At 41.2% G+C, this 27,320-nt stretch overlaps 1 protein-coding gene across 1 annotated transcript; it reads left to right on the top strand.

Annotated features, from left to right (window-relative positions):
* Positions 1-18,850: 18,850 nt before the first annotated feature.
* On the top strand, positions 18,851-20,768 carry LOC102396462 (TAF5-like RNA polymerase II p300/CBP-associated factor-associated factor 65 kDa subunit 5L). The gene has a single exon (XM_044936952.2). It carries the CDS (start codon positions 18,937-18,939, stop codon positions 20,758-20,760), a length of 1,824 nt encoding a protein of 607 aa, XP_044792887.2. The 5' UTR covers positions 18,851-18,936; the 3' UTR covers positions 20,761-20,768.
* The last annotated feature ends 6,552 nt before the right edge of the window (positions 20,769-27,320 follow it).

Below are 27,320 nucleotides of genomic sequence, written 5' to 3'. Positions count from 1 at the left end.
CTTTAGTTTCTTCATCTGAATAACAGACACAATAATAACTGAAGCTAGTTTGTGGGGTTTTGTGGATTTAAGGGGCTTGCATAGTGCCTGCCACATGGTAAGCTTCCGATGAATGGTAGTCATTGTTTATGCTATTAGTCCGTATTCAGAAACACAATGATGTTGACTATTCCTAATACTTGAATTTTTATTTTTGGAGAGTTTTACAGAGATGTCACGCATACTCACATAGTTACATGTGTATGTATACACTCAAATACATATGTATCTGTACCACACATGGGGTTTTTCATGGATATTTGTACTTGAATGGGCAAATACTATCAAATACAGGGGCCATGTTAGCTCAGGGATGAATATAAACCGGTCAAATGCTAAAAGTGGCTTCGTAAATTTCCATATCTTAGTGATGATAAATTGTATTTGAATTTTCCCAAATTGTTTCCCTGAGCTTAGGTAGTTTTCTTCCTTAGAGAATTTGACACCCCATCTTGTCATTTTATACTTTCCACTAGTTTCTGAACCAGAGTTATCATGACCATCAATACCAGCTCTCCCCAAAAGTACTCTGGTCCACAGGGACACCAAAGAGCTGCAGTGAAAAATTATTTAACTATTGCTAATGACTACCTCTCCAACGAGGACCTGTTTTAAAGCAGTCCCAGTAGACCATAACACCAAAGTCCAAATGGTGATAATGTTTTTCATTAAAAATAGTTTAGAATGACAATTCATTAGTTTAGTGTGCCTTCTTAAAGGGAAGGCTCAGAGAAATCACTTCATGCAAGGGAAGCATGAGGGAAGATTCCAGAGTGGAAAAAGATAGTGACCTCGACCAACTGTGGTTGAAATAGCTTGCATGTGTGAATTTGACAAAAACATATGACCACGGGACTCATGTTATTATTTGTAAGTCTATACTACTTGTAAATGAGCTCATGTTATGAAACTTTAGACAGGGGCAGTTTTCTCCCAGGAGCTGAGGAAATCTCTAAGTCTCTGCTAAGGCTCCGGGCAAGTGCTGAAGGAACCTCGCGCATCCCTCGGGCCTTACCACCTAGTCCACTCCAGCTAACTTCCACCTGCCTGTGTCAACACTGCCTTAAGTGGAAGGCCTCTCGGCTCATACACAGGACAGGCTGAAATTTCCAGGAAAGAATGCCGTCCAAGAACAGCTAACCACTGACAACTGTTAGTGTATAAATACCCCAGCTCCCAGGGCCCTTTGGTTAAATAACCTGGGGTATGGGTTTTACACCATTTCTCCAAGCTTTCCTGTAGGATTAAGCTCTCATTGTTCACAGTGGAAGCTAGCTTGATAATGGCTTCATGCTTTGTCAGCTGCCTTCTCTCTCTTTTCACATTTCCTCACTCTCCTACCAGTGCTATCTGCACCTCCCAAATAAACTACTTACTCTCGTATGCTTTGCTCAGATGCTGTTTTTGGGGAAGCCCAAGCAAAAACAGGTTTGGATAAATGGAAGCACTCTTGGAGAAAGGCAAATATTTGGCTTCACGCTGATAGCTGACCGTGCAGTTTCGAAGGAGGAGGATCAGTCATTGGGATGGGGTTAAGCTCTTGTGGTTCATTCTATTAACCCAACTACTAGTTTGCTGATGAGGGCTCACTTTCCCTGCAGTCACTGGTCCTCGAATCACCCCACCTGCCATGTGGGGAGGAGGGGTGTTTGCGTCAGCCAAGACCTATGCGGCTGCTGCTAAAGCAGAAAATAGTGCAGTGTCATCAATCAATGCCTTGTACATGCTCTCGGCCGAAGGGCAATTAGTGTTACTCAGGACGAAAACTAATATAAGGCTGTGGATGAATGTGTTATTGCAGAAACTATCAGATCAGCCTGGCTGTAAGAAGTGATTAGAGGCGGTGGGAGTGCTCCTTGCGTGTGCCAGGCAACAGCTAGTGGAGAGCAGCCTTCTGTCTCCAGCTTGGATGGGGTCATACCACTCACTGATAGGAAGATTAGTTTTTTTCACTACTTCCACTCTTCTGGATTATCCCTTTAACAGGCTCAGTAAATAGGGCATATCTACTTCTATGGTTGTGGCCATGTTTTCTTTCCTAAAAGCAAGAAAATGGAATTCCTTCAACGTACTCAGGATATTTTTTGCAAGCTTTTTCCTTTCCTGTCTGGCTTTGACTCTCTCACATTCTCTGTATTCCTGTCATCCTCTTCCCTCTGGCTCTTTCTCCCTGAAACCCTACCTCCTACCTCATCTCTCTCTCTGTCTCTTTTCTTCCTCTCCTCCTGCCCCTGTCTGTCTACCCTGCTTTTCTTTCTGCTTTCTTCTTTCCATCTCCTGTATTCTTTCTCTCTCTATGCCCCCTTCCTCTGCTCTGGTCCTTCATTTGGTTCTTGGAATATATTTTCATGTTCTGACATTCTTTAAAGTAGATTAATTTACTGAGTCCTTGATATATCCACCAAGGAAAAGCAGTTATGCTTAAAATCTTTCTATGTCATGTGTAGTCAAATAACCCAACATAAAACCAGTTAGATTCATTTTTAAGTAAACTTCCCTCTTGGGCTTTGAAAATATGACTCCTACAGTTCCCCATCTGGATAGACTGGCTGTCTGCTTCTCTGCCTTTATTGAAGCCCTGCTGTACATGCTAAACAGGCAGTGGGGCAGCACAAAGTTCAGCCACCTTTACTAAACAGGTGCCAAGTGTCATCTCCTCCTGTTTGCCTAGAGAGGCAGAGGGGAAAGGTAGTAAAAGGGTGAAGGAAGCCATAAAGACCTGCTGTTCACCGCCACCTAGGGTTATGGTTTACTGCCTGCAGTTCATAGGTGGGCCTGTGAGGGGAGCGAGGGTGGAGGCGGCCTTTACACCAGAATGGAACCAAGATGTCCACAGGCTAATTCTGGCTGGATTTTGAGATGTCATAAGACTGAGAGCCCCCTGGAACTTCCAAATAACTCCTGGTTCAGTATCATCCATCAACCCAAAGGCAGAAGTACTAAAAACTTGCTGGAAAGCAGCATGAGGAGAGAATTTCCTCTCTAGGTCTCAAAACGATCTTGGAAACTAAAATTCCAAAGAAAGTGAATAAATCGTATGCTAAGACGGACAGCTGAAAAAACCATTGATCAAAACACAAATGCGCTCAGAGCAAAAAGCTGAAATAAGAAAATAGCTTAAAAAGATTTGCACATAAGTATGCCTAAGATGGGGCCTCCAGGGTAGCTCAGCTGGTAAAGAATTAGCCTGCAATGCAGGAGACCCCAATTTGATTCCTGGGCTGGGAAGTTCCCCTGGAGAAGGGATAGGCTACCCACTTCAGTATTTATGGGTTTCCCTGGTGGCTCAGACAGTAAAGAATCTGCCTGCAATGTGGGAGACCTGGATTTGATCCCTGGGTTGGGAAGATCCCCTGGAGCAGGAGGGCATGGCAACCCACTCCAGTACTCTTGCTAGGAGAATCCCCATGGACAGAGGAGCCTGGCAGGCTATGATCCATGGGGTCATAAAGAGTCAGAGATGACTGAGCAACTGAGCACAGCACAGCAAAGCACAGTACATGCCTGAGACAGGTTAAAAAATAATTTTTCATAAATTAAATAGGAAACTATAAAAAAGCAGACTTCAAAGAGTAAGAGTCAGGACATACAAAAGAAACCAAAGGGAAAACTTAGAATGAAAAATATAGTTACTGGGATTAAAAATAGGATAGGATAGTTCCTCAAAAGATAAGATAAACTGAAAGCTAGACACATTTGAATAGAAACTTTGTAACTAGAAAAGAGTCAGTCTTAAATAATTCATCCAGAATCTAGCACATAGATTCTGATGCCAAATATAAAAGATCAATTATAATGTATAAAGATTGAGGGAAAAAAAGAGGGGGAAATTGAAGAATATTTAAGGAAATACTGATAACAACTTTCCGTAACTGAAGAAAGACTTGAACCTTTAAAACAAAGTTTACTTTGAAACTGAGAAGGACAAATAAAATTATACCTATCTTTAGGCACATTGTAGTGGAAATGAACAGCAAGGATAAAGAGAAAATAGCATAAAAGCTACCAAATAGAAATGACAGGTATAATAGAACAATTAGAGAGTAGGCTTCTCAGTAACAACAATACTTGCAAGTCAAGCTAGAAATTTATGTGCGTGTAAGTTCATATCCAAGAGTGAAGGAAAAATAAAAATATTTTCAGATTTACAAAGGCTGAGTTTATGATTCACAGACCCTTCCTGAAAGAAATATTAAAGTATATACTTTGAAAGAAGAAAAGTAATCACAGAGGGAATGCTCAAGATGTGTGAAATGACAGTGAACAAGTTGATAAAACATGTCAGTAAATTTAATTAATGACTTAAAAAATAATCATTTTTTATAAACCTGAGTGAAACTAAATCTCGAAACAATAAAATGGTGGGGGCTGTTCCAGGCATAGTTAGAGAATGTTATCTTCATCTTAAGAAGGAGAATAAGCAAAATTGAGAATTTTTGCTTAGAAAAATTTATACTTAAATATATTTTTAAAAGTTGATCAGTGACCTCCAAAAAATAAAAGAAAGATATGTCCAAATATAAAATAATAAAAATAAATTTCAATGAGTTAAACCCACCCAATAAAAGATATAGACTATCACACTGGATTAAAATCAAAAACCAAATCTGCTATCCTTAATTTATAAAAGAAACCCTTACAGTCAAACTACACATAAAGGTTTAAAATAAAGATCTAAGAGAAATTCATCAGATTAATAGTAATCAAATTAAAATTTGGATAGTGGTGGCAATTTGTGAAGCAGAATTTAAGAGTGTTGTTAGAAATAAAGAGAAATATGTTGTTGTTCAGCTGCTAAATTGTGTCCGACTTTGCGACCCCATGGACTGCAGAATGCTAGGCCTCTCTGTCCCTCAATATCTCCTGGAGTTTGCCCAAGTTTGTGTCCACTGAATCAGTGATGCCACCCAACACCTCATCCTCTGACACCCTCTTCTCCTCCTGCGCTCAATCTTTCCCAGCATCAGGGTCTTCTCCAATGAGTCAGTTGTTCGCATCAGGCGGCCAAAGTATTGGGGCTTCAGCTTCAGCCTCAGTCTTTCCAATGAGCATTCAGGGTTGATTTCCTTTAGGATGGACTGGTGGTTAGGTCGTCTTGCTGTCCAAGGAACTCTCAAGAGTCTTCTCCAACACCACAGTTCAAAACCATCAATTCTTTGGTGCTCTGCTTTCTTTATAGTCGAAGTCTCACACCACTGGAAATATCATATCTTAGACTATATGGACCTTTGTCAGCAAAGTGATGTCTTTGCTTTTCAATATGCTGTCTAGGCTTGTCATAGCTTTTCTTCCAAGAAGCAAGCATCTTCTAATTTCATGGCTGCAGTCACTGGAGTTCTCTTTTCTTCCGCTTTTATTTTTTGTGTTGGATTTCTACTATTATTATAATAAAGGAGTACAATAAGGCTGTATATTGTCACCCTGCTTATTTAACTTCTATGCAGAGTACACCATGCAAAATGCCAGGCTGGATGAGTTACAAGCTGGAATCAAGATTGCTGGGAGAAATATTAATAACCTCAGATACAGATGATACCACTCTAATGGCATAAACCTAAGAGAAACTAAAGAGCCTCTTGATGAAGGTGAAAGAGGAGCATGAAAAAGCTGGCTTAAAACTCAGTATTAAAAAAACTAAGACAAAACACAAAAAAAAAAAAAAAATAAAAAAAAAAATAAATAAATAAATAAATAAATAAAAAAATAAAAAAACTAAGATCATGGCATCTGGTCTCATCATTTCATGGCAAATAGAGGGGGAAGAAGTGGATGCAGTGACACATTTCCTCTTCTTGGGCTCTAAAATGACTGTGGATGGTGACTGCAGCCATGAAATTAGAAGACACCTGCTCCTTGGAAGGAAAGCTATGACAAACCTGGACAGTGTGTTGAAAAGCAAAGATATCACTTTGCCGACAGAGGTCCATATAGTCAAAGCTATGATCTTTCCAGTAGTCCTGCACAGATGTGAGAGTTTGACCATAAAGAAGGCAGAGCGCCAAAGAATTCATGTTTTTGAATTGTGGTGTTGGAGAAGATTCTTGAGAGATCAAACCAGTCAATCCTAGAGGAGATCAACCCTGAATATTCATTGGAAGGACTGATGCTGAAGCTCACACCCCAATACTTTGGCCACCTGTTGCGAACAGTTGACTTATCAGAGAAGACCCTGATGCTGGGAAAGATTGAGGGCAGGAGAAGAGGGTGACAGAAGATGAGATGGTGGGATGGCATCATAGATTCAATGGACATGAACTTGGGCAAACTCTGGGAGATACTGAAGGACAGACAGACTTGATGTGCTGCAGTCCATGGGGTCGCAAAGAGTTGGATATGACTTAGCAACTGAATAACAACAACAAATTTGATAAATATCTATTAAAAACCTACAAAAATCACATCTATTAATTTTTATTATTGTATAATACAACTCATAAACATTGTATATAAAATTCATATACAAAATATATGTACAAATCAAAGAATAAATTCTTAGAGCTTGACATGATTGTTAAATAGACTTCTGCTCTTTGTCGAAGTCAATATGACCTGGAAATATGGGTACTTTATTCACAGAGCTTTAGAACAGTGTTTGCATGCAGACAAGGTGTTTGATTTTCACAAAAACCAGGTAGTTCAAAACTAGTCTAAGGAAACATTTTTCACTTTGCAATCTCAACATCATACACTTTCCATATGGTTTTCTCCTGGCAAATGGACTTTTCCAATTATTCAAAAAACTAATTATCACCTAGTTGAAAGACATTATTTGTTTAAATCAACACTAAAAAGATTTTTTTGGAATGAAAGACATTACATATACAATTAATACAAGTGGCTTAGTTGGGAGATTTTTGCAACATCAAAAACTAGAATCAAAAGATTAGTATCTATAACATACAGGGAAATAATGTAATTAACAAATAAAAGGCAGGAAAGATAAGAAAATGGATGAATTATAAGAAAAGACAAGTCACAGAAACAGAATTGTTACCGAGTAAACAAGAACTAGAAGAGATGTACAACCTCTCTGGTAATCAGAAAAATGCAAAGTAAATCATTTTATTATCATAAAATATGAAGTGTTTGTGAAGAGGTGAGGAAACAGAAAAACTCATGGACTTCCAGCAAGAGTTAAGACTGGAGCAGCTATTGTGGACAAAAATAGTGGTGTTTTAAGTGAAATTACGGATATTCCCAAAGAAATGGAATTCCCACTCCTTTGTATAGAATGTAGATGTATCTCTCGCATGAATCCATGATGGTAACTGAATAGGTTTGCTCACTGGAGCTTCATTTGGGAAAACAAGGAGTTGGAGGCAACCTAGCTGTTCATCAATGGTGAAATGGATAAATAAAATGCATGCTAGTCTGGAAAGATTTTAAAAACACATTCTCAAGTGAGAAAAAGAAATAGATGAGATCTGCAAGACAATGCTGTGCTGTGCTTAATCACTCAGTTGTGTCTGACTCTTTGTGACCCCATGGACTGTAGCCTGCCAGGCTCCTCTGTCCATGGGGATTCTCCAGGCAAGAATACTGGTGTGGGTAGCCATGCCCTCCTCCAGGGGATCTTCCCAACCCAGGGATTAAACCCAGGTCTCCCGCATTGCAGGCATGTTCTTTACTGTCTGAGCCACCAGGGAAGCCCTTATAAGACAATACCATTGTATAACTTTAAAGATACATGGTTTTTAGTTTGCAAAGATGCAAATACATCACAAGAGAGATAAAAAACATATTCAAGTGGGCCTGTGAGGGGTGAGAGGGTGCAGCCAGGCTTCACACCAGAATGGAGCCAAGAAGTCCACAGGCTAATTCTGACTGGATTTGGGATGTCCCTGATATCATCCGTCACAAGACTGAGTGGAGATGGAGCCATGGGACTAGTGACTGATAATGAAGAAAATAAAAATAAAATAAAATAAAACAAGAAAGTGACCACGTACCATCCCAAGGTGATAGCATTCTCTGGTTTGGAGAACGAAAGAACTTAGACTTCTGTGTCTGGAATTAAAAGAAAAGGGATTGTGTTTTGTCTGGTTTAATTATCACCCTTCATTATCATTAAATTCTTTTATTAGTACTTTTAACTATACATTGTTTTGTCTTGACTTTTTAAGCAAACATTCATGTTAATTGAGGTTAACTTTAATTTTGCCCACTCTATTCATGTATAACTTACTTTTCCTGTCTTATTAAAGTGTCTTGCACTTTCATAATGTTGCATTTTAAAATATTTACATCCTGAGAGAATAAAAATTCTGTGCCAAAGAACTGTCTTTCGTGCTCAACGTAGTCTATGATCACAGGCTACATAGGGGATGACAGAGTTTTAACTTATAACCTATTATAAGCACATTATAATGACAACACATAGTTCATATTGCTTGTCTATTAAATGAGTCTCTGGATCCTCACTAATAGAATTGCAGGATATTTGAGTCTGAAGATATTGTTTGATCTAGTTTATTCATTCATTTCACAGAGAAGGAAGCTGAGGTCCAGAGAGGATAAGTAACCTGCCTGACAAAACACAGCTGGAGTTGTAGAGCCAAGACTAGACCCATGCAATGCTCTTTATATTTATCCTCCTTGATCCGGCAGAAGTGCATATATCATGAAGCCAGTGAAGTTTAGGCTTCAGGACCCCTAATTTGCAGAACCTGTTTCCACATGACTAGCAGTGCCGGGGAAATGCGTTAACAGGGTCACAGGTAAACTTTGCAAAAGCAAGAAGTCTGAAATGTAGTTATCTAAGACCACTGTCTCTTTCCATTCTGACTTCTCCATCACACCCCCCCCCCCATGTTAGGGAACACTAGAGTGGCCAAGAACATTGTATATTTGTAAGTTCATATTATTTTTCTTAAAGAGTGCCCCCACAATACCTGGATCCACCCAACCTTCATTTCTAATACCATTAATACCTGTTATTGAGTGTTTGTGACCATCCATGAACATCCTACCCAATCCAGGGATTTGGACATCACCAACAATTTAATTCTACCCTGTGTTCTGCTCCTCTCCCATCCTGCCTCTCTCTGATGGAGTAACTATATTTTGTGTTTATTGTTTCCTTGTCTTTTTCTCTTGTTTTGTTTCATGTACTTTATATGCTTTACAATATACAATTATTTTGATTTGCAATGAACTTTGTGACAGGATCTTGTACTTTAGTCCTCACCCAGCATATTGTTGCAAGCAGCTGTGGTTCAATTATTTTCAGTTCTGTTTAATGCTCTGTTGTTCGAATGTATAAAAATCAGTTTACTCATTCTTTTGTCAATGGCATTTGGGTTGTTTCACATTTTTTTTTCTGTTTTGAACAGTGCTGCTATAAACATTTTTGTACATATTTGTGGAAAACCACATGCAAGAGTTTCCCTGGGGTATACATCTAGGACTAGAAACTCTAGTTCATAGAATTTAAGAATGTTTAAGTTTATGATATAATGTTTTACCATTTTCCAAAGTATTTGACCAAGATATAATATATGAGAGATGTGTTATACAAGAGATTCATTGTTTCACCTTCTTCTCAACACTTGGTATTGTCAGGCTTCCTACTTTTCACAATCTTATGGGTATAAAATGAAATCTCCTTGCCGTCTTCCCATTTCTTCAGTTCAGTTCAGTCGCTCACTTGTGTCCGACTCTTTGTGATCCCATGGACCACAGCACGCCAGGCTTCCTTGTTCATCACCAACTCCTAGAGCTTGCTCAAACTCATGTCCATCGAGTTGGTGATGCCATCCAACCATCTCATCCTCTGTTGTCCCCTTCTACTCTTGCTTTCAATCTTTCCCAGCATCGGGGTCTTTTTCCAATGAGTCAACTCTTCGCATGAGGTGGCCAAAGTACTGGAGTTTCAGCTTTAGCATCATTCCTTCCAAAGAAATCCCAGGGCTGATCTCCTTCAGAATGGACTGGTTGGATCTCCTTGCAGTCCAAGGGACTCTCAAGAGTCTTCTCCAACACCACAGTTCAAAAGCATCAATTCTTCGGTGCTCAGCCTTCTATACAGTCCAACTCTCACATCCATACATGACCACTGGAAAAACCATAGCCTTGACTAGACGGACCTTTGTTGGCAAAGTAATGTCTCTGCTTTTCAATATGCTATCTAGGTTGGTCATGACTTTCCTTCCAAGGAGTAAGCGTCTTTTAATTTCATGGCTGCAGTCACCATCTGCAGTGATTTTGGAGCCCAGAAAAATAAAGTCTGACACTGTTTCCACTGTTTCCCCATCTATTTCCCATGAAGTGATGGGACTGGATGCCATGATCTTCGTTTTCTGAATGTTGAGCTTTAAGCCAACTTTTTCACTCTCCACTTTCACTTTCATCAAGAGGCTTTTTAGTTCCTCTTCACCTTCTGCCATAAGGGTGGTGTCATCTGCATATCTGAGGTTATTGATATTTCTCCCGGCAATCTTGATTTCAGCTTGTGTTTCTTCCAGTCCAGCGTTTCTCATGATGTACTCTGCAGATAAGTTAAATAAGCAGGGTGACAATATACAGCCTTGACATACTCCTTTTCCTATTTGGAACCAGTCTGTTGTTCCATGTCCAGTTCTAACTGTTGCTTCCTGACCTGCATACAAATTTCTCAAGAGGCAGGTCAGGTGGTCTGGTATTCCCATCTCTTTTAGAATTTTCCACAGTTTATTGTGATCCACACAGTCAAAGGCTTTGGGATAGTCGATAAAGCAGAAATAGATGTTTTTCTGGCACTCTCTTGCTTTTTCCATGATCCAGCGGATGTTGGCAATTTGATCTCTGGTTCCTCTGCCTTTTCTAAAACCAGCTTGAACATCAGGAAGTTCACGGTTCACATATTGCTGAAGCCTGGCTTGGAGAATTTTGAGCATTACTTTACTAGCGTGTGAGATGAGTGCAATTGTGCAGTAGTTTGAGCATTCTTTGGCATTGCCTTTCTTTGGGATTGGAATGAAAACTGACCTTTTCCAGTCCTGTGGCCACTGTTGAGACATCAAAGTTCAAAAGCATCAATTCTTCAGTGCTCAGCTTACTTTATAGTTCAACTCTCACATCTATACATGACTACTGGAAAAATCATAGCTTTGACTAGACAAACCTTTGCTGGCAAAGTAACATCTCTTTTTTTTAATATGCTGTTTAGGTTGGTCATAGCTTTTCTTCCAAGGAGCAAGGGTCTTTTAATTTCATGGCTGTAGTCACCATCTGCAGTGATTTTGGAGCCCAAGAAAATAAAGTCTGTCCCATTTCTTGATTACTAGTGAAGTTGAGCATCTCTTCATGTCATTTTCAAATCTTACAACAACCTTGTAAGTTAGGGATTATCATCATGACATCATAGAGAAAACCTGACACAGAGAGGTTATACTTAACCTCTCTTAACCTCATACCCATCCAAGGCCACCCAGCTACTAAGTGGTGGTTCAAGGATTCAAACCCAGGTCTGCCTAATCAAAACCCTCATGCTTATCAATCCTACTGTATTAACCACCCCATTTCTTTCCTACAGATTGTGAGGAGTAAGAATCTTGGAGAATTTGCTGTTCTAGGTCTCGTAAGATTGAGTACGCAATCACTGAAAAGGCTTTCTTTCTCAAAGTTTGAATTAGTAGCCATTGACCCACCAAAGCTAATGTCTGTGCCCTTTCAGTATTAGCATTTATCAGAACAAGTCTTTGCAGGCATGGAATGACCTATTATATCTAGCCCTTTGGGTTTCTGAGGCAGATATATTATTCTGTTTGCTTGGTGATGAACTTTTAGAATAATACTTAAATTATTCCATAAATACAGAGTGAGGGTTAGGAACCAGGAAACAGAGCTGAGAAAAAGTTGGCTTTTAATTTTTGCCATGTAAACCATTACTCTGGCAGGAAAGAGGGGATACTGTATTTTATAGAGTTGCCAATTACAAAGATGTCCGGAATATGCAATTAACTTACTACAGTTTTTTTTTTGTTGTTATTTTTTAAATCAGGACCTCTTCTGCCCTGAGCTCCAGTTACCTCACATAGGCCAAGGAGTGATCTGACTGAGGAGGGTGGTGTTGGCTCCAAGTGTTTAATTCCTGGGCTACTGCCAATGAGCCCAACTCCTGGCCCTCTATGAGACACCCTGAAAGGGAGCTGTCATGGGACAGCCAATCCTTATCTATGTCTTTGCCTCAGGGACATAGGAGTAGAATGAACACATACTTACAAATGCCTACCTGGGCACTGATTTTTTTTTTTATGTGGACCATTTAAAAAGTCTTTATTGAACTTGCTACAATATTCTATCTGTTTTATGTTTTGGTTTTTTGGCTGTGAGGCATGTAGGATCTTAGCTCCCAGACCAGGGATCGAACCCGCACCCCCTGCATTGGAGGCAAAGTCTTAACCACTAGACTGCCAGGGAAGTCCCCGGGCACTGATTTTTGGAGAGGAAAAAACAACCTTGATATTTTAGATGCAAAAAAATCATAGCGTTAATATGTCTAGCATCTCTTTAGTCCACCTAAATGATTTCCGCAACAAAACAAGGGATAAAGAATGGGTCCCCTTGCAGGAATTTTGAAAATAATGCTATCTATACCTTCACCTTGGAATCTCTAGGTAGAGGTTATCACAGGGTTCTTGTGATCTGGGTCCCTTCTACTTCCATATGAATTTTAGAATCACCTGATCAATTTCTTCAAAAGAGGCAGCCGGAATTTTGATAGGGAATGTGGTGAATCTGTAGATCAATTTGGGGAGTGTTGTCATCTTAACAATATTAAATCTTCTAATTCGTGAACATGATTATTTCCTTTTATTTAGGTCTTCTTTAAATTATTCAATGATGCTTTGTAGTTTTTAGTGTGCAGCAGGTCTTGTATTTCTTTTGTCAAATTTATTCTTAAGTATTTTTTTGACAGTATTGTAAATGAAATTGCTTTTTTAATTTCATTTTTGGATCGTTCATTGCTAGTTATATAAAAATACAACTGATATTTGTATATTGATCTTCTATTCAGCAACCATGCTGAACTTATTTTTTAGTTCTAACAGTTTTTTTGTGGATTCCTTAGGATTTTCAATATACAAAATCATGTCATCTACTAATAGAGATAGTTTTACTTCTTTCTAATCTTGATGCCTTTTATTCATTTTCCTTGCCTAACTGCCCTGGCTGAGACCTCCAGCACAAGGTTGACTGGAAGTTGGGGCAGCAAATCCTTGCATTGTTCTTGATCTTAAGGAGAAATTGTTCAGTCTTTCACTATTAAGTATGATATAACTTGAATGTTTTTGTAAATGCCCTTCAATAGCTTGAGGAAACTATCTTCTGCTAGTTTTCTGAGCATTTCTATTATGAAAGTGTTGGATTTTGTCAAATGCTTCATCAGCATCTTTTGAGATGATCATGTAGTTACTGTCCTTCATTCTATCGATATAATCTATTAAATTGATTTTCACATGTTAAACCAAGCTTTTACCCCTGCTATAGATCACACTTGGTCATGGTATATAATCCTTTTAATATGTTGCTGGATTTAGTTTGCTAGTATTTTGTGGAGATTTTTACATCTATTACATTTGGGATATTGGCCTGCAGTTTTCTTTTATTCTGATACTATTTGTCCAATACTGGTATCAAAGCCTCATAGAATGAGTTGTGAAGTATTCCCTCTTCTATTTTGTTAAAAAATTGGTGAAGGATTGGCTTGAATTTTTCTTTAAATGTTTGGTAGTATTCACCAGTGAAAACATTTGAGCTTGAGGTTTTCTTTCTAAAAAGTTTATGACTATTATTTCAATCTCTTCAGCTGTTAGAAGTCTACTAAAAATTTCCCTTGCTTCTGGAGTCAGTTTTGGTAATTTGTATCTTTCTAGAATTTGTCCATTTTATCTAGACCACCTAATATGTTAGCATATAATATCTCATGTGAAAGTGTTAGTCATTTAGTTGCGTCTAACTCTTTGCGACCCCATGGACTGTAGCCCTCCAGGTACCCCCATCCATGAAATTCTCCAGGCAAGAATACTGGAGTGGGTAGCCATTTCCTTCTCCAGGGGACCAAAGCTGGGTCTCCCTGTATTGCAGGCAGATTCTTTACCATCTGAGCCACCAGGGAAGCCTCAAGAATACTGGAGTGGGTAGCCATTCCCTTCTCCAGGGTATCTTCCCCACCCAGGGACTGAACCTGCAGGCAGATTCGTTACTATCTGAGTCACCAGGAAGCCTTATAATATCTCAAAGAATTCCCTTATGATCCTTTTTACTCCTGCAAAGTTGGTAATAAAGTTTCCTCTTTCATTCCTGATTTTAGTTGAGTGTTCTTTTCTCAGTCAGTATAGCTAAAAGTTTGTCAGTTTTTGTTGATCTTTGCCAATAATCTACATTTGGTTTCAATTTTCTTTACTGTTTTTCTATTTTGTTTCATTTATTCCTGCTCTAATCTTCATCATTTCCTTCCTTCTGCTTGCTTTGGGTTTAGTTTGCTATTCCTTTGCTAATTTCCTAAGATTAAATATTAGGTCATTGAGATCTTCTTTCCTTTCCTCTTGAGTACTACTTTAGCTATATCTCATACATTTTGATATGTTGTATTTTCATTTATTTTCTAATTTCCATTATGATTTTTTTATTTGACTATTGGTTATTTAGGAGTACACTGCTGCTGCTGCTGCTAAGTCACTTCAGTTGTGTCCGACTCTGTGCGACCCCATAGACGGAAGCCCACCAGGCTCCCCCGTCCCTGGGATTCTCCAGGCAAGAACACTGGAATGGGTTGACATTTCCTTCTCCAATGAATGAAAGTGAAAAGTGAAAGTGAAGTCGCTCAGTCGTGTCCGACTCTTAGCGACCCCATGGACTACACCCTACCAGGCTCCTCCATCCATGGGATTTTCCAGGCAAGAGTACTGGAGTGGGGTGCCATTGCCTTCTCTGAGGAGTACACTAAATAATACTAATTAAACACTAATAATGTGTTTAATTTCCACATATTTGTGAATCTCCTAAATCTTCTTCTGTTATTTATTTCTAATTTTTTTTCATTGTGGTTGATTAATACACTTTGTATGACTTCCAATTCTTTTACATGTGTGGAAATGTGTTTTTGCAGTCCAGTGTATGGCCTATCTTAAATGTTCCATGTGCACTTGACATGAATGTGTATTTTGCTCTCGTTGGGTAGAATGTTCTATAGATGTATGATAGATCTAGTTGGTTACAGTGTTGTTCAAGCCTTTTATGCAGGAGTGATTTTTCAGAGGTCCTTACGCCACCAACTCTGGAAATAATTTTCTACTACAGTTACTTTAACAGAAAATAGCTTTAGGATGATGCTCTCAAACAAAGAATTTTCTTTAGGTTGACAACATCAGTATTAATAAAACAACTTACTTAGCTTGTATTTGTCAGTCAAAGCTATAATCTTGTCTTTGATTACTTCTACAAAATGATGTAGTTTGAAAATACTAGTGAAAAAGTTTTTTTTCTGGGCAATCTTTCAAACTATACTTAAGAAGTCAAATTATTTTCCTGGTAGTACTTACTACCAAAGGCTATGATTGGGTCTTTGAAAAAACCATAAAGATAACAAAGTAATAAGAAAACATGAGAGGCTGAATTTCATTGGGATTTTGTTGTCCAGAGGATGTCTGACAATTTCTGCAGAGATTTCTGTATGTCTTCACTGGATGGCACTACCAGTATCTAGTGGGTCGAGGCTAGGGATGCTGCTAAATATCCTATAATGCACAGGACAGGCCCCACAAGAGAAAAAGATTTGGTCCGGCATGCCAATGGTACTAAGACTGAGTAACATTGCTCACAGATTAAATCCAATTTGTTGAGATCAAAATGGAGGAATTATTTAAATTATATTAATATAAACATCATACATTTTTTTTCATCATGCACATTTTAAGTGCCTTGATTTTGTTTCATGGAGGAAAGGACACCAGAGACATAAGCTAGAATTACATTTTTTAAAGTTAATAGGTGACAAACTTGAAATTCAGGATGTATTACTGAAATCAACATAAGAGATTAGCATAAGATAAATAGATTAATGGAAATCACCGATTAATAGGAAGTAATTTAGTTATTTCACACAGAGATTAATCATGGAGAGGTAGCATTTCCTTAAGGACTGAAAGGAACTAGAAAATTGATCAGCTACTCTTTCTCTGCAAAGCAGTAAGTACTTAGAATACCTTTAATAAAGTAATTTTGTTTTAGGTTTCATAGACTTGGTAAAGGTATTTAGGATTTTAGATTTTTAAAATATATACATATATATATATATATATGTATTTTCCTGGTAGCTATGTATAGCACGTAGGATCTTAGTTCCCCCACCAAGGATTGAACCCACACTCCCTGCAGTGAAAGCCTGGAATCTTAACCACTGGACCACCAGGAAAGTCCCCTAGGATTTTAGATTTTTTTTTGTCTAATAGGTAGCTCTCATTTTCTAAAATCCATTGGTATATATGCTCCATGAGGGCAAAGACTGTTTAGTATTTTATCAGGTATTCTGCTTTCTAGTTCTTTCTTGTGATCTAGAATAGGAGTCAGCAAACCTTTTCTATAAATGGTAAGATAAGAGATATCTTCACCTTTGCAGAATATATAATTCACATTACAACTGCCCAGGTAGGGTCTTCAGTTGGTCTTGTAATTGGTTGTTGTTTATTTATATGAAAACTACTGCTGTCTATATTTGATTTTACCACCAGAAATGTACTAAAATTCCAGATCATTTGTAACAGTTTTTTAGTTCATGCTGTTGGGTTTTCTAGCAATAATTTATATTATTATATATACAATAAATATATAAAATTATACATATAATTTTATCCATGAGAAATAATAACTTTACCTCATCTTTCTCAATTTTTATGCCTTTTGATTTCTCTAGTCTAATTGTTTTGGCTAAAAATTTTAAAATAATAACAACAACGGTAATAAAAACTATCCTTTGTCCTGATTTTAATGGGAAAAGCTTCTACCATTTTCCCATAAATCGTAATAGTGACTTTTTCGTTAAATTCCATCATGGTAAGAAAGTAAATTAATCAATTCCTATTTTATTAATAGTTCATTTAAAATTGTGAATATATGTTTCATTTATCAAATGCCTTCTCTATTAAAAAAGTATTATGTCATTTTCTTTTGATTTGTTAACCTGCCAATCTCCAGCTTACTTAGTCTTTCAAACAGATTTTTCAGTTCAGTTCAGTTCAGTCGCTCAGTTGTGTCTGACTCTTTGCGACCCCATGAATTGCAGCACGCCAGGCCTCCCTGTCCATCACCAACTCCCGGAGTTCACTCAGACTCACGTCCATGGAGTCAGTGATGCCATCCAGCCATCTCATCCTCTTTCGTCCCCTTGTCCTCCTGCCCCCAATCCCTCCCAGCATCAGAGTCTTTTTCCAATGAGTCAACTCTTCGCATGAGGTGCCCAAAGTACTGGAGTTTCAGCTTTAGCATCATTCCTTCCAAAGAACACCCAGGACTGATCTCCTTTAGAATGGACTGGTTGGATCTCCTTGCAGTCCAAGGGACTCTCAAGAGTCTTCTCCAACACCACAGTTCAAAAGCGTCAATTCTTCAGCGCTCAGCTTTCTTCATAGTCCAACTCTCACATCCATACACGACTATTGGAAAAACCATAGCCTTGACTAGACGGACCTTTGTTGGCAAAGTAATGTCTCTGCTTTTCAATATGCTATCTAGGTTGATCATAACTTTCCTTCCGAGGAGTAAACGTCTTTTAATTTCATGGCTGCAATCACCATCTGCAGTGGTTTTGGAGCCCCTAAAGATGAAGTCTGACACTGTTTCAACTGTTTCCCCATCTATTTCCCATGAAGTGATGGGACCAGATGCCATGATCTTAGTAGGCTGGGGTTGCCCACGAGAGAAAGCCCCATGAGATTTAGAACTTAAGAAGTTAAGCAGCACAGGGCAGCAAAGGAGACACAGACATAAAGAACCGACTTTTGCAATGAACATTTATAATAGCTAGGACATGGAAGCACCCTAGATGTCCTTCAGCAGAGGAATGGATAAGGAAATCACGGTACATGTACACAATGGAGTATTACTCAGCTATAAAAATGAACACATTAAAAAAAATGAACACATTTGAATCAATTCTAATGAGGTGGATCAAACTGGAGCCTATTGTACAGAGTGAAGTAAGTCAGAAGGAGAAACACAAATACTGTATATTAACATATATATATGGAATTTAGAAAGATGGTTATGACGATCCTATATGCAGGGCAGCAAAAGAGAGACTTAAAGAACAGATTTTTGGACTCTGTTGGAGAAGGTGAGGGTGGGATGATTTGAGAGAATAGCACTGAAACATCTATATTACCATATGTAAAACAGATGACCAGTGCAAGTTCGGTGCATGAAGCAGGGCACTCAAAACTGATGCTCTGGGACAACCCGGAGGAATAGGGTGGGAAGGGAGGTGGGGCTGGGGGTGCGGTTCAAGATGGTGGGACACATGTGTGCCTGTCACTGATTCATGTCAAGGTATGGCAAAAACCATCACAATATTGTAAAGTAATTATCCTCCAATTGAAATAAATACATAAATTATATATAAAAACAACAACAGACTTTTGGGCCCCAGTGGCCCAGCCCAGCCCGCGACGGCTCTGCGCATTAGTCAGTCAGGGGGTGGCTGCCCAGAGCCACCACCGGGGAATGGGGGTGGGGGGAAGGGGGTGGGGGAGGAGAGGGATGCGTAGGGAGGGACTGCGTGGGGTGAGGGAGTGGGAGGGGCAGCGTGGGGTGGTGGGGGGAGGGGTGGCCGAGCCTTCCGGGAGAGACGGAAGTGGTTGTGGGGCGACCCCGGCGGCAGCCGCGGGCACAGGAAGCGGAAGCCGCCTGGGATCTTCAGTCATGGAGGAGTTTCACACCGAGGAGATGCAGACGGCCGTGTCCTCCTACCTCAAACGCCGGCAGTACAGGGGCGCGGATGGCCCACCGAAGGAAGGCCTGCGACTGTCACAGAGCGCCCAGGATATGGCTACCAGCCTCGCAGTCCAGTCAGAATCTGGTTGTGCCAACACAGTGTCTGCAGCCCCTTGCCGGGCAGACCCCCAGCAATATGAAGTACAGTTTGGACGGCTGCGGGATTTTCTCATGGACTCTGACTCCCAGCATAGCCATGAACTGATGCCTCTCCTCTACCCTCTCTTTGTCTACCTCCATCTCGACCTGGTCCAGAACAGTCCAAAGAGCACAGCGGAAAGCTTTTACAGCCACTTCCATGGAATGTTTCTCCAGAACGCCAGCCAGAAGGACGTCATAGAGCAGCTCCAGACCACCCAGACCATCCAAGACATCCTGTCTAACTTCCGGCTGCGGGCCTTCCTGGACAGCAAGTACGTGGTTCGTCTGCCAGAAGACTGCTACAACTACCTTCTCTGCTACCTCCAGAGTGACAACAACACTGCGCTGTACAGAGTCCTCGCCTGGCACATCCACCTGGACGTGCAGCCCGCCGAGAGGATAGACTACCAGCTCTATGCCAGCGGTGGCTGCTCCAGCGGCGAGGGCAGCTGCTCCAGCAGCGAAGGCGGCTCCTCCAGCGGCAAGGGCGGCTCCTCCAGAGGCCAGGGCAGCGGCCAGGAGCCCACCGACCTGCCCATGTACATCCTGCAGAAAGAGGAGGATCTGGACATCCTTCAGGAGACCATCAAGTGCGTCCAGGATGGCCCCCCCTCCCTCATCACCATCTACTCCTACGCCTTCTACAACACTGAGCAGCTGCTGAGCACGGCGGAGGCCTCCCCGGACAACAAGCTGCTCGCCACGGGCTTTAACAACTCCTGTATAAAACTGTGGAGTCTGACTTCCAAGTTTAAATCCAAGCCCCATCAAATAGACGTGCCCAACATCCACTTGCCTAATGATACCATCGAGGTCGATGAGGAGGACAGGACAGCCACGGAGAAGAAGGTTCTCCTGGGACACTGCGGGCCAGTGTACAGCACCAGGTTCCTCCCGGACAGCTCGGCACTGCTCTCCTGCTCTGAAGACACGTCCATCAGGTACTGGGACCTGGAGAGCTTCACTAACACCGTGCTGTACCAGGGCCATGCCTACCCTGTGTGGGACCTGGACATCAGCCCGCACAACCTGTTCTTTGCAAGCGCGTCCTACGACCGCACGGCGCGGCTGTGGTCGTTTGATCGGACATACCCACTGCGAATCTACGCTGGGCACCTGGCGGATGTGGACTGTGTCAAGTTCCACCCCAATTCAAACTATTTAGCCACGGGCTCGACAGACAAGACGGTGCGGCTTTGGAGTGCCCAGCAGGGGAACTCTCTGAGACTCTTCATGGGCCACTGCGGCCCCGTGCGCTGTCTGGCCTTTTCCCCCAATGGTCAGTACCTGGTGTCGGCGGGTGAGGACCAGCTGCTGAAGCTGTGGGACCTGGCATCTGGGACCCTCTACAAAGACCTACACGGCCACACGGATGACATCACCAGCGTCACCTTCAGCCTGGACAGCAGCCTGATCGCGTCAGCATCCATGGATAACTCTGTGCGTATCTGGGACATCAAGAGCAAGCACAACAGCACGCCCGCCGATGGCTCGTCCAGTGAGCTCCTGGGCGTCTACACCAGCCAGATGAGCACTGTGCTGAATGTGCAGTTCATGGCTGGCAGCCGCCTGCTGGTGACCGGAATCAGAGAAGAACATCAGGAACACTGATTTGTACCTTTGAGGTAAGGGACTGGGCAGTGGAAGGGTTCCAGACAGCAAGTCTTGGACAGACAGATGGAATCACTGACTGTAAGACTCCCCTTGTCCCCCCTTGCCCCGCAGATGTCCCAAGGCCACCACCCTCCATTCAGCCCCCAGGTGTGGAAGGACAGGGGGAGGCAGGGTGGTAATGGGGAACAAACGGGAGATCAGAAATCCCGGAGATGCCGCTGTGTCCTCCAGCGGCCCCTTCCTGTCTTTGGTGCCAAGGTGTCCTCTCCTTGCCAGGGCTGCACTTGGCTGGAGGATGTTTGCCAGATGCCCTCACCAGGAGCAGTGCTGCAGGGTTACTGGGTGGAAGGGACTCCATCCGGGTAGGAATGCAGGGGTGGGATGTAGGAAGGGAGCAGGGTCATCCTGGCAAATGCCTTTCCTTTTCCCTGATTACAGAGAACAGGGCTTTTTTTTATGATTACTGTTATAATTATTCTTGAGAAGAAACCTAGCACTGGCAGAGGGGGCCTTTGCTGCTCTCATCTTTCAGGTTTTACTCCTGGCACTGGCTATGATACTTGGAATTTAGAGGTGCAGGGAAGTCACAGAACTTGGTTGCATAGTGTATTGGACGAAAGGGAAAATTTCTGGGTGACAGATAGATCACTCCAGATGACATGTTTCAGGAAGGGGGTGGGTGGGTTTGATTGAGAAAGTTGGGCTCTTGCAGCAGGGGTGGGAAAGAAAGATTCTTTTCGTGTCTGCACTTCTATTAACAATTTTCTCTCTTTTAAGGACAGATTGTGGTAAAGAAATGAAAATACTTAGAAGTGAGAAGTCAAAAGATAAAATTAGAAAATGTCAAATTTCCAAATGATTCTGAGGTGTGGCTTTTCCAACATCTTTTCCTGAGATGGTCCCGCCCACCTTCTGCTTTGCAATGGCAGTTTAATGAACAGTCTGTGAAACACATGCATACAAACACATGCATCGAAAACTACGTTCTGGGGATGAAGCGACTTCTAATTTGTGGGAAAAGGATTAAATATTTCTGTTTTCTGAAAATAGTTATTTTGTATTTTGTTTTTTTATTAAAATATATTTAGTTTCCAAAAAAGAACAGACTTTTGGACTCTGGGAGAAGGTAAGGGTGGGATGATTTGAGAGAATAGCATTGAAACATGTATATTAGGGTGGGATGATTTGAGAGAATAGCATTGAAACATGTATATTACCATATGTAAAATAGATGACCAGTGCAAGTTCAATGCATGAAGCAGAGCACTCAAAGCCAGTGCTCTGGGACATCCCAGAGGGATGGGGTAGGGAGGGAAGTGGGAGTGGGGTTCAGGATGGGGGGATACATGTATACCTGTGACCCATTCATATCAATGTATGGCAAAAACCATCACAATATTATAAAGCAATTATCCTCCAATTTAAACAAATTAATCTTTTTTAAAAAGAAGTTAAGCAGCGGCTATTTTAGCTGCTATATTTACAGCCCTGCTCTCGAGTACCAGCAGAGCTGCCACTGATCTGCTGGTTCACCTTGTTGGCCAGGGGCAGTACTCAGTGCTTTGGGTAGCCTTCAGAAGCTGGTTTTGCCATGGCACTGCATCTCCTGACAGCTTCCCTCTTTAGCTTCTCTGGGACAAGCACACATGCAGTGCCATGGCAAAACCAGCTTCTCCTGAAGGCTACCCACAGCACTGAGGCTGGAGGTTGAAAGAGATCCAGCTTCTCATTTGTCTTTGGTCTCATCTATGCCCAGCTCACCTCCAATTACTGGTCTGGCTGAACTGCCAGCTCAACACTAGATGCAGAGAAAATAGCCTTACGTGACCTGCTCCACCATCCCCACAATAAGCCCCATAGTAAACCCTTTACGTTATGCATGGTGTTTTTACTTCTCTATTGAACTCTGATTATTCTCCTAGAAATTATTTCACCCGTTCTCATTAATGACTTCAGCAAGTCTGCTGGTACAATCTTATTTGGTACAGAATCATTGAAATTTTATATATTTTATGTCCTAAGTTACACATCAATTTTAAAATGTGACTGAATCAACTTGAAGAATATCTCTTTGTTTCCAAGTGCTAGTGAATTATATTTTGCTAAGGGAAAATGGTCTCCTGAATGGAAGCCACTGAAACTGTTCGTGATGTATACTGACTCAGCAATTCTAATAATCAGATTTCAGTCAAATCACTACATGGGTGTCCTGGGAGACCTTTGGTCAATGTGGAAGTTTTAATTGTTCTGGATTGGACAGAGGAGCCTGGTGGGCTGTGGTCCATAGGGTAACAAAGAGTCAAGACACTGCTGAAGCGACTTAGCACACATGCCCTGACTTAACCATTTAATACACAATTAGTGATTTTTCCACTCTTATGGGAAACAGATAGGACTGGAAATTGGGACTTTTTTCTTTTCTATTTAAGTAAGTCACACTGTGTCCATGTTCCTAAAGACAGTTTTATGCACTGTAATGACTGAAACATGTACTGCTTAAATATTTCTGTGAACGATTTCTCTCAGCTCAGAGGTGATGCCAGCTTGCTATAATGTCATATTTTTGCATTTGGCTGATGATGTATTTCTGTCACCTACAATTTGAGGAATTTATCCTCTTATGGGAAAAACCTGGGTTCATCAGTTTCCAGCATGTCTCAAGCTCAGCATGATAACGATTTGGAGCCAGATAATTCTTTGTTGGGTGGACTGTTTAGTAACATCCCAGGTGTCTGCCCAGTAGATCCCAGTAGCAGCCCCACCTTGAGTCACCCTAAGTTTTGACAACAAAAACTATCTTCAGACTTTGTTCCATGTGCTCTAGCAGGGAGGGGGGAGGAGGAGAATCACCCTGTCTGATTACCACGGAGCATTTTGATTCAGACACACCTGGACATGGGTTAGGGAGAGAAGAAATCTCACATGTGGAAGCTGTAAGTCATGGCAAGCACCATATGAATAACTTTATCCCTCTGTATTCAAAGGGGATGGGTTCTAGGACCCTTGAAGATACCAAAATCCATGGATGCTCAATCCCTTACGTGAATAGTGTAGTATTTGTAGAATTTGGGCTTCCCTGGTGGCTCAGATGGTAAAGCACCTGTCTGCAATGCGGGAGACCTGGGTTTGATCCCTGGGTTGGGAAGATCCCCTGGAGAAGGAAATGGCAGCCCACTCCAGTACTCGTGCTTGGAAAATCCCATGGACGGAGGAGCCTGGCAGGCTATAGTCCATGGGGTCGCAAAGAGTTGGACACGACTGAGCAACTTCATTTCACTTACACACAACCTCTCATATACTTTTTTTAATTTTAATTTTTAATTAGAGGATAATTACAATACTGGGATGGTTTCTGCCGTACATCAACATGAATTGGCCAGCCATATACTTTAAATCATATCTAGATTACTCATAATACCTAATACTATGTAAATACCATGTAAATAGTTGCTGGTGTGTGGCAAATTCCAGTTTTACTTTTCTGGAATTGGTTCTACTTTTTTTTCTGAGTATTTTTGATCTGCAGTTAGTTGATTCTGCAAATGCAGGACCCAGGGATCCAGAGGGCTGAGTATAATGCTTAACACTGTTTGGGGAAGAGAATAAGAGATTCTCTAGGGACCCCTCTGCAAAGTCAAGGGTATGATCTTCATCACTGCCAAATGATGGGCCACAATGGAGTAGGATACCATCTTGCTTAAGTAGCAGAATATATTAATATATGATTCTCTCTCTGGCTCTGTCTCAGCTTCCCTGGGGAAATAAGTAAATTTGAGCCTGTGCTGTGCTGTGCTTAGTCGTTCAGTTGTGTCCAACTCTTTACGACCCCATGGGCTGTAGCCCGCCAGGCTCCTCTGTCCATGAGATTCTCCAGGCAAGAATACTGGAGTGGGTTGCCATGCCCTCCTCCAGGGGATCTTCCCAACCCATGGATGGAACCCAGGTCTACCTGCATTGCAGGAGGATTCTTTACCATCTGGGCCACCAGGGAAACCCCAAGTTTTCGTCTGAGGGTTGCTAATTACATTCACTGACTTCATGAACGGTGTCACAATAGAAAAGTAGTCAGTTGGTCAACTACGTATAAAAAAATGAAACTAGGACACTTTCTAACACCATACATAAAAAGAAACTCAAAATGGATTAAAGACCTAAATGTAAGACCAGAAACTATAAAACTCTTAGAGGAAAACATAGGCAGAACACTCTCCGACATAAATCACAGCAAGATCCTCTATGACTCACCTCCCAGAATAATGGAAATAAAAACAAAAATAAACAAATCAGACCTAATTAAACTTAAAAGCTTTTGCACAATGAAGGAAACTATAATAAAGGTGAAAAGAGAGCCCTCAGAATGGGAGAAAATATAGCAAATGAAACAACTGACAAAGAATCTCCAAAATATACAAGCAGCTCATGCAGCTATCAATACCAGAAAAATGAACAATCCAATCAAAAAGTGGGCAAAAGACCTAAACAGACATTTCTCCAAAGAAGACATACAGATGGCTAATAAACACATTGAAAGATGCTCAACATCACTCATTATTAGAGAAATGCAAATCAAAATGATGAGGTATCATCTCACACCAGTCAGAATGGCCATCATCAAAAGTCTATAAACAATAAATGCTGGAGAGGGTGTAGAGAAAGGGGAACCCTTTCTTACGTTGTTGGTGGGAATGCAAACTGGTACAGCCACTATGGAGAACAGTGTGGAGATTCCTTAAAAAACTGGGAATAGAATTGCCGTACACCCCAGCAATCCTACTGCTGGACATACACCCTGAGGAAACCAGAATTGAAAGAGACACATGTACCCCAGTGTTCACTGCAGCACTGTTTACAATAGCCAGGACATGGAAGCAACCTAGATGTCCATGGGCAGAGGAATGCATAAGGAAGCTGTGGTACATATATACAATGGAATATTACTTGCCTATAAAAAGGAACACATTTGAGTCAGTTCTAATGAGGTGTATGAACAGAGTGAAGTAAATCAGAAAGAGAAAGACAAATACTGTATATTAACAATGATGGTACTGACGATTCTACATGCAGGGCAGCAAAGGAGACACAGAGGTAAAGAACAGACTTTTGGACTCTGGAAAAGGAGAGGGTGGGATGATTTGAGAGAATAGCATTGGAACATATACAATACCATATGTAAAACAGATGACCAGTGTGAGATCGGTGCATGAAGCAGAACACCCACAGCTGGTGCTCTGGGACATCTTAGAGGGATAGGGTGAGGAGGGAGGTGGGAAGGGGGTTCAGGATCGGGGGGACACATGTATACCTATGGCCCATTCATGTTGATGTACGGCAGAAACCATCACAATATTGTAAAGTAATTATCCTCCAATTAAATTAATGAAAAAAAGAAAAATCACCAGTTATACAGTAAATAAGCAAAAAATATTACCTCTGGACTTTAGTTTCCAGTAATACAGTAGGCAAAATATTTCAGATTGACCCTCCTGCTGAGAAAAATTTAAAATACTGGATTAAAAATGTTATTAAAAGAGCTGATAGCAGGCAAGAAAGACAGGGAAACACAGGTAATAAGATGGAAACCCAGAGAGGTAAGTAGTGCACCAAAGCAGCCTTTGACATTGAGAGTAGTGGCCAAACTGATGTGAACTTGAACTTCAGTGTCACACTTCTCTGGGGCATGAATACAGGAGAAGAAACCAAGGGCCTGCCTAAAAGGCAGAGTCTACACAAAACTCCTCATCATAACACTGGGAACCCAAAGGGTTATAGTCTCAAGGAACTGCAATGAAAATTGCTCTCTAAATCTTTGTACTGAGAAGAGAGAGAGGAGATCCCCTCAGGAAGATGTAATAATAAGCTGCCCCTTTGGAGCCTGCTGCTGCTACTGCTGCTAAGTCGCTTCAGTCGTGTCCGACTCTGTGCGACCCCATAGACGGCAGCCCATCAGGCTCCCCCGTCCCTGGGATTCTCCAGGCAAGAACACTGGAGTGGGTTGCCATTTCCTTCTCCAATGCATGAAAGTGAAAAAGTGAAGTCGCTCAGTCGTGTCCGACTCTTAGCGACCCCATGGACTGCAGCCTACCAGGCTCCTCCCACCCATGGGATTTTCCAGGCAAGAGTACTGGAGTGGGTTGCCATTTCCTTCTCCAATGCATGAAAGTGAAAAAGTGAATTCGCTCAGTCGTGTCCGACTCTTAGCGACCCCATGGACTGCAGCCTACCAGGCTCCTCCCACCCATGGGATTTTCCAGGCAAGAGTACTGGAGTGGGGTGCCATTGCCTTCGCTGCTTTGGAGTGTAGACAGCCCAAAGTCACATTTCTTTCTTTTTTTTTTTTAATTTTGATTTTATTTTATTTTTAAACTTTACAAAATTGTATTAGTTTTGCCAAATATCAAAATGAATCCGCCACAGGTATACATGTGTTCACATTTCTTATAACACATATGGGTGTTCAACAAAACCTGAAACCAATAATCTAGTAGTTTTAGACAGGCTGGATAAGTACCTCCAGCTGACAGATGAGAGCAAAAGTCAATTCTCTCTACACTAGGAAC

The sequence above is a fragment of the Bubalus bubalis genome, chromosome X (genome assembly GCF_019923935.1).
Source record: "Bubalus bubalis isolate 160015118507 breed Murrah chromosome X, NDDB_SH_1, whole genome shotgun sequence".
NCBI lineage: Eukaryota > Metazoa > Chordata > Mammalia > Artiodactyla > Bovidae > Bubalus > Bubalus bubalis.
This window is presented reverse-complemented; position numbering and strand designations above follow the sequence as displayed.

Coding starts and splice junctions, on each gene's coding strand:
- LOC102396462 (XM_044936952.2), top strand. CDS start 18,937: ATGGAGGAGTTTCACACCGAGGAGATGCAGACGGCCGTGTCCTCCTAC.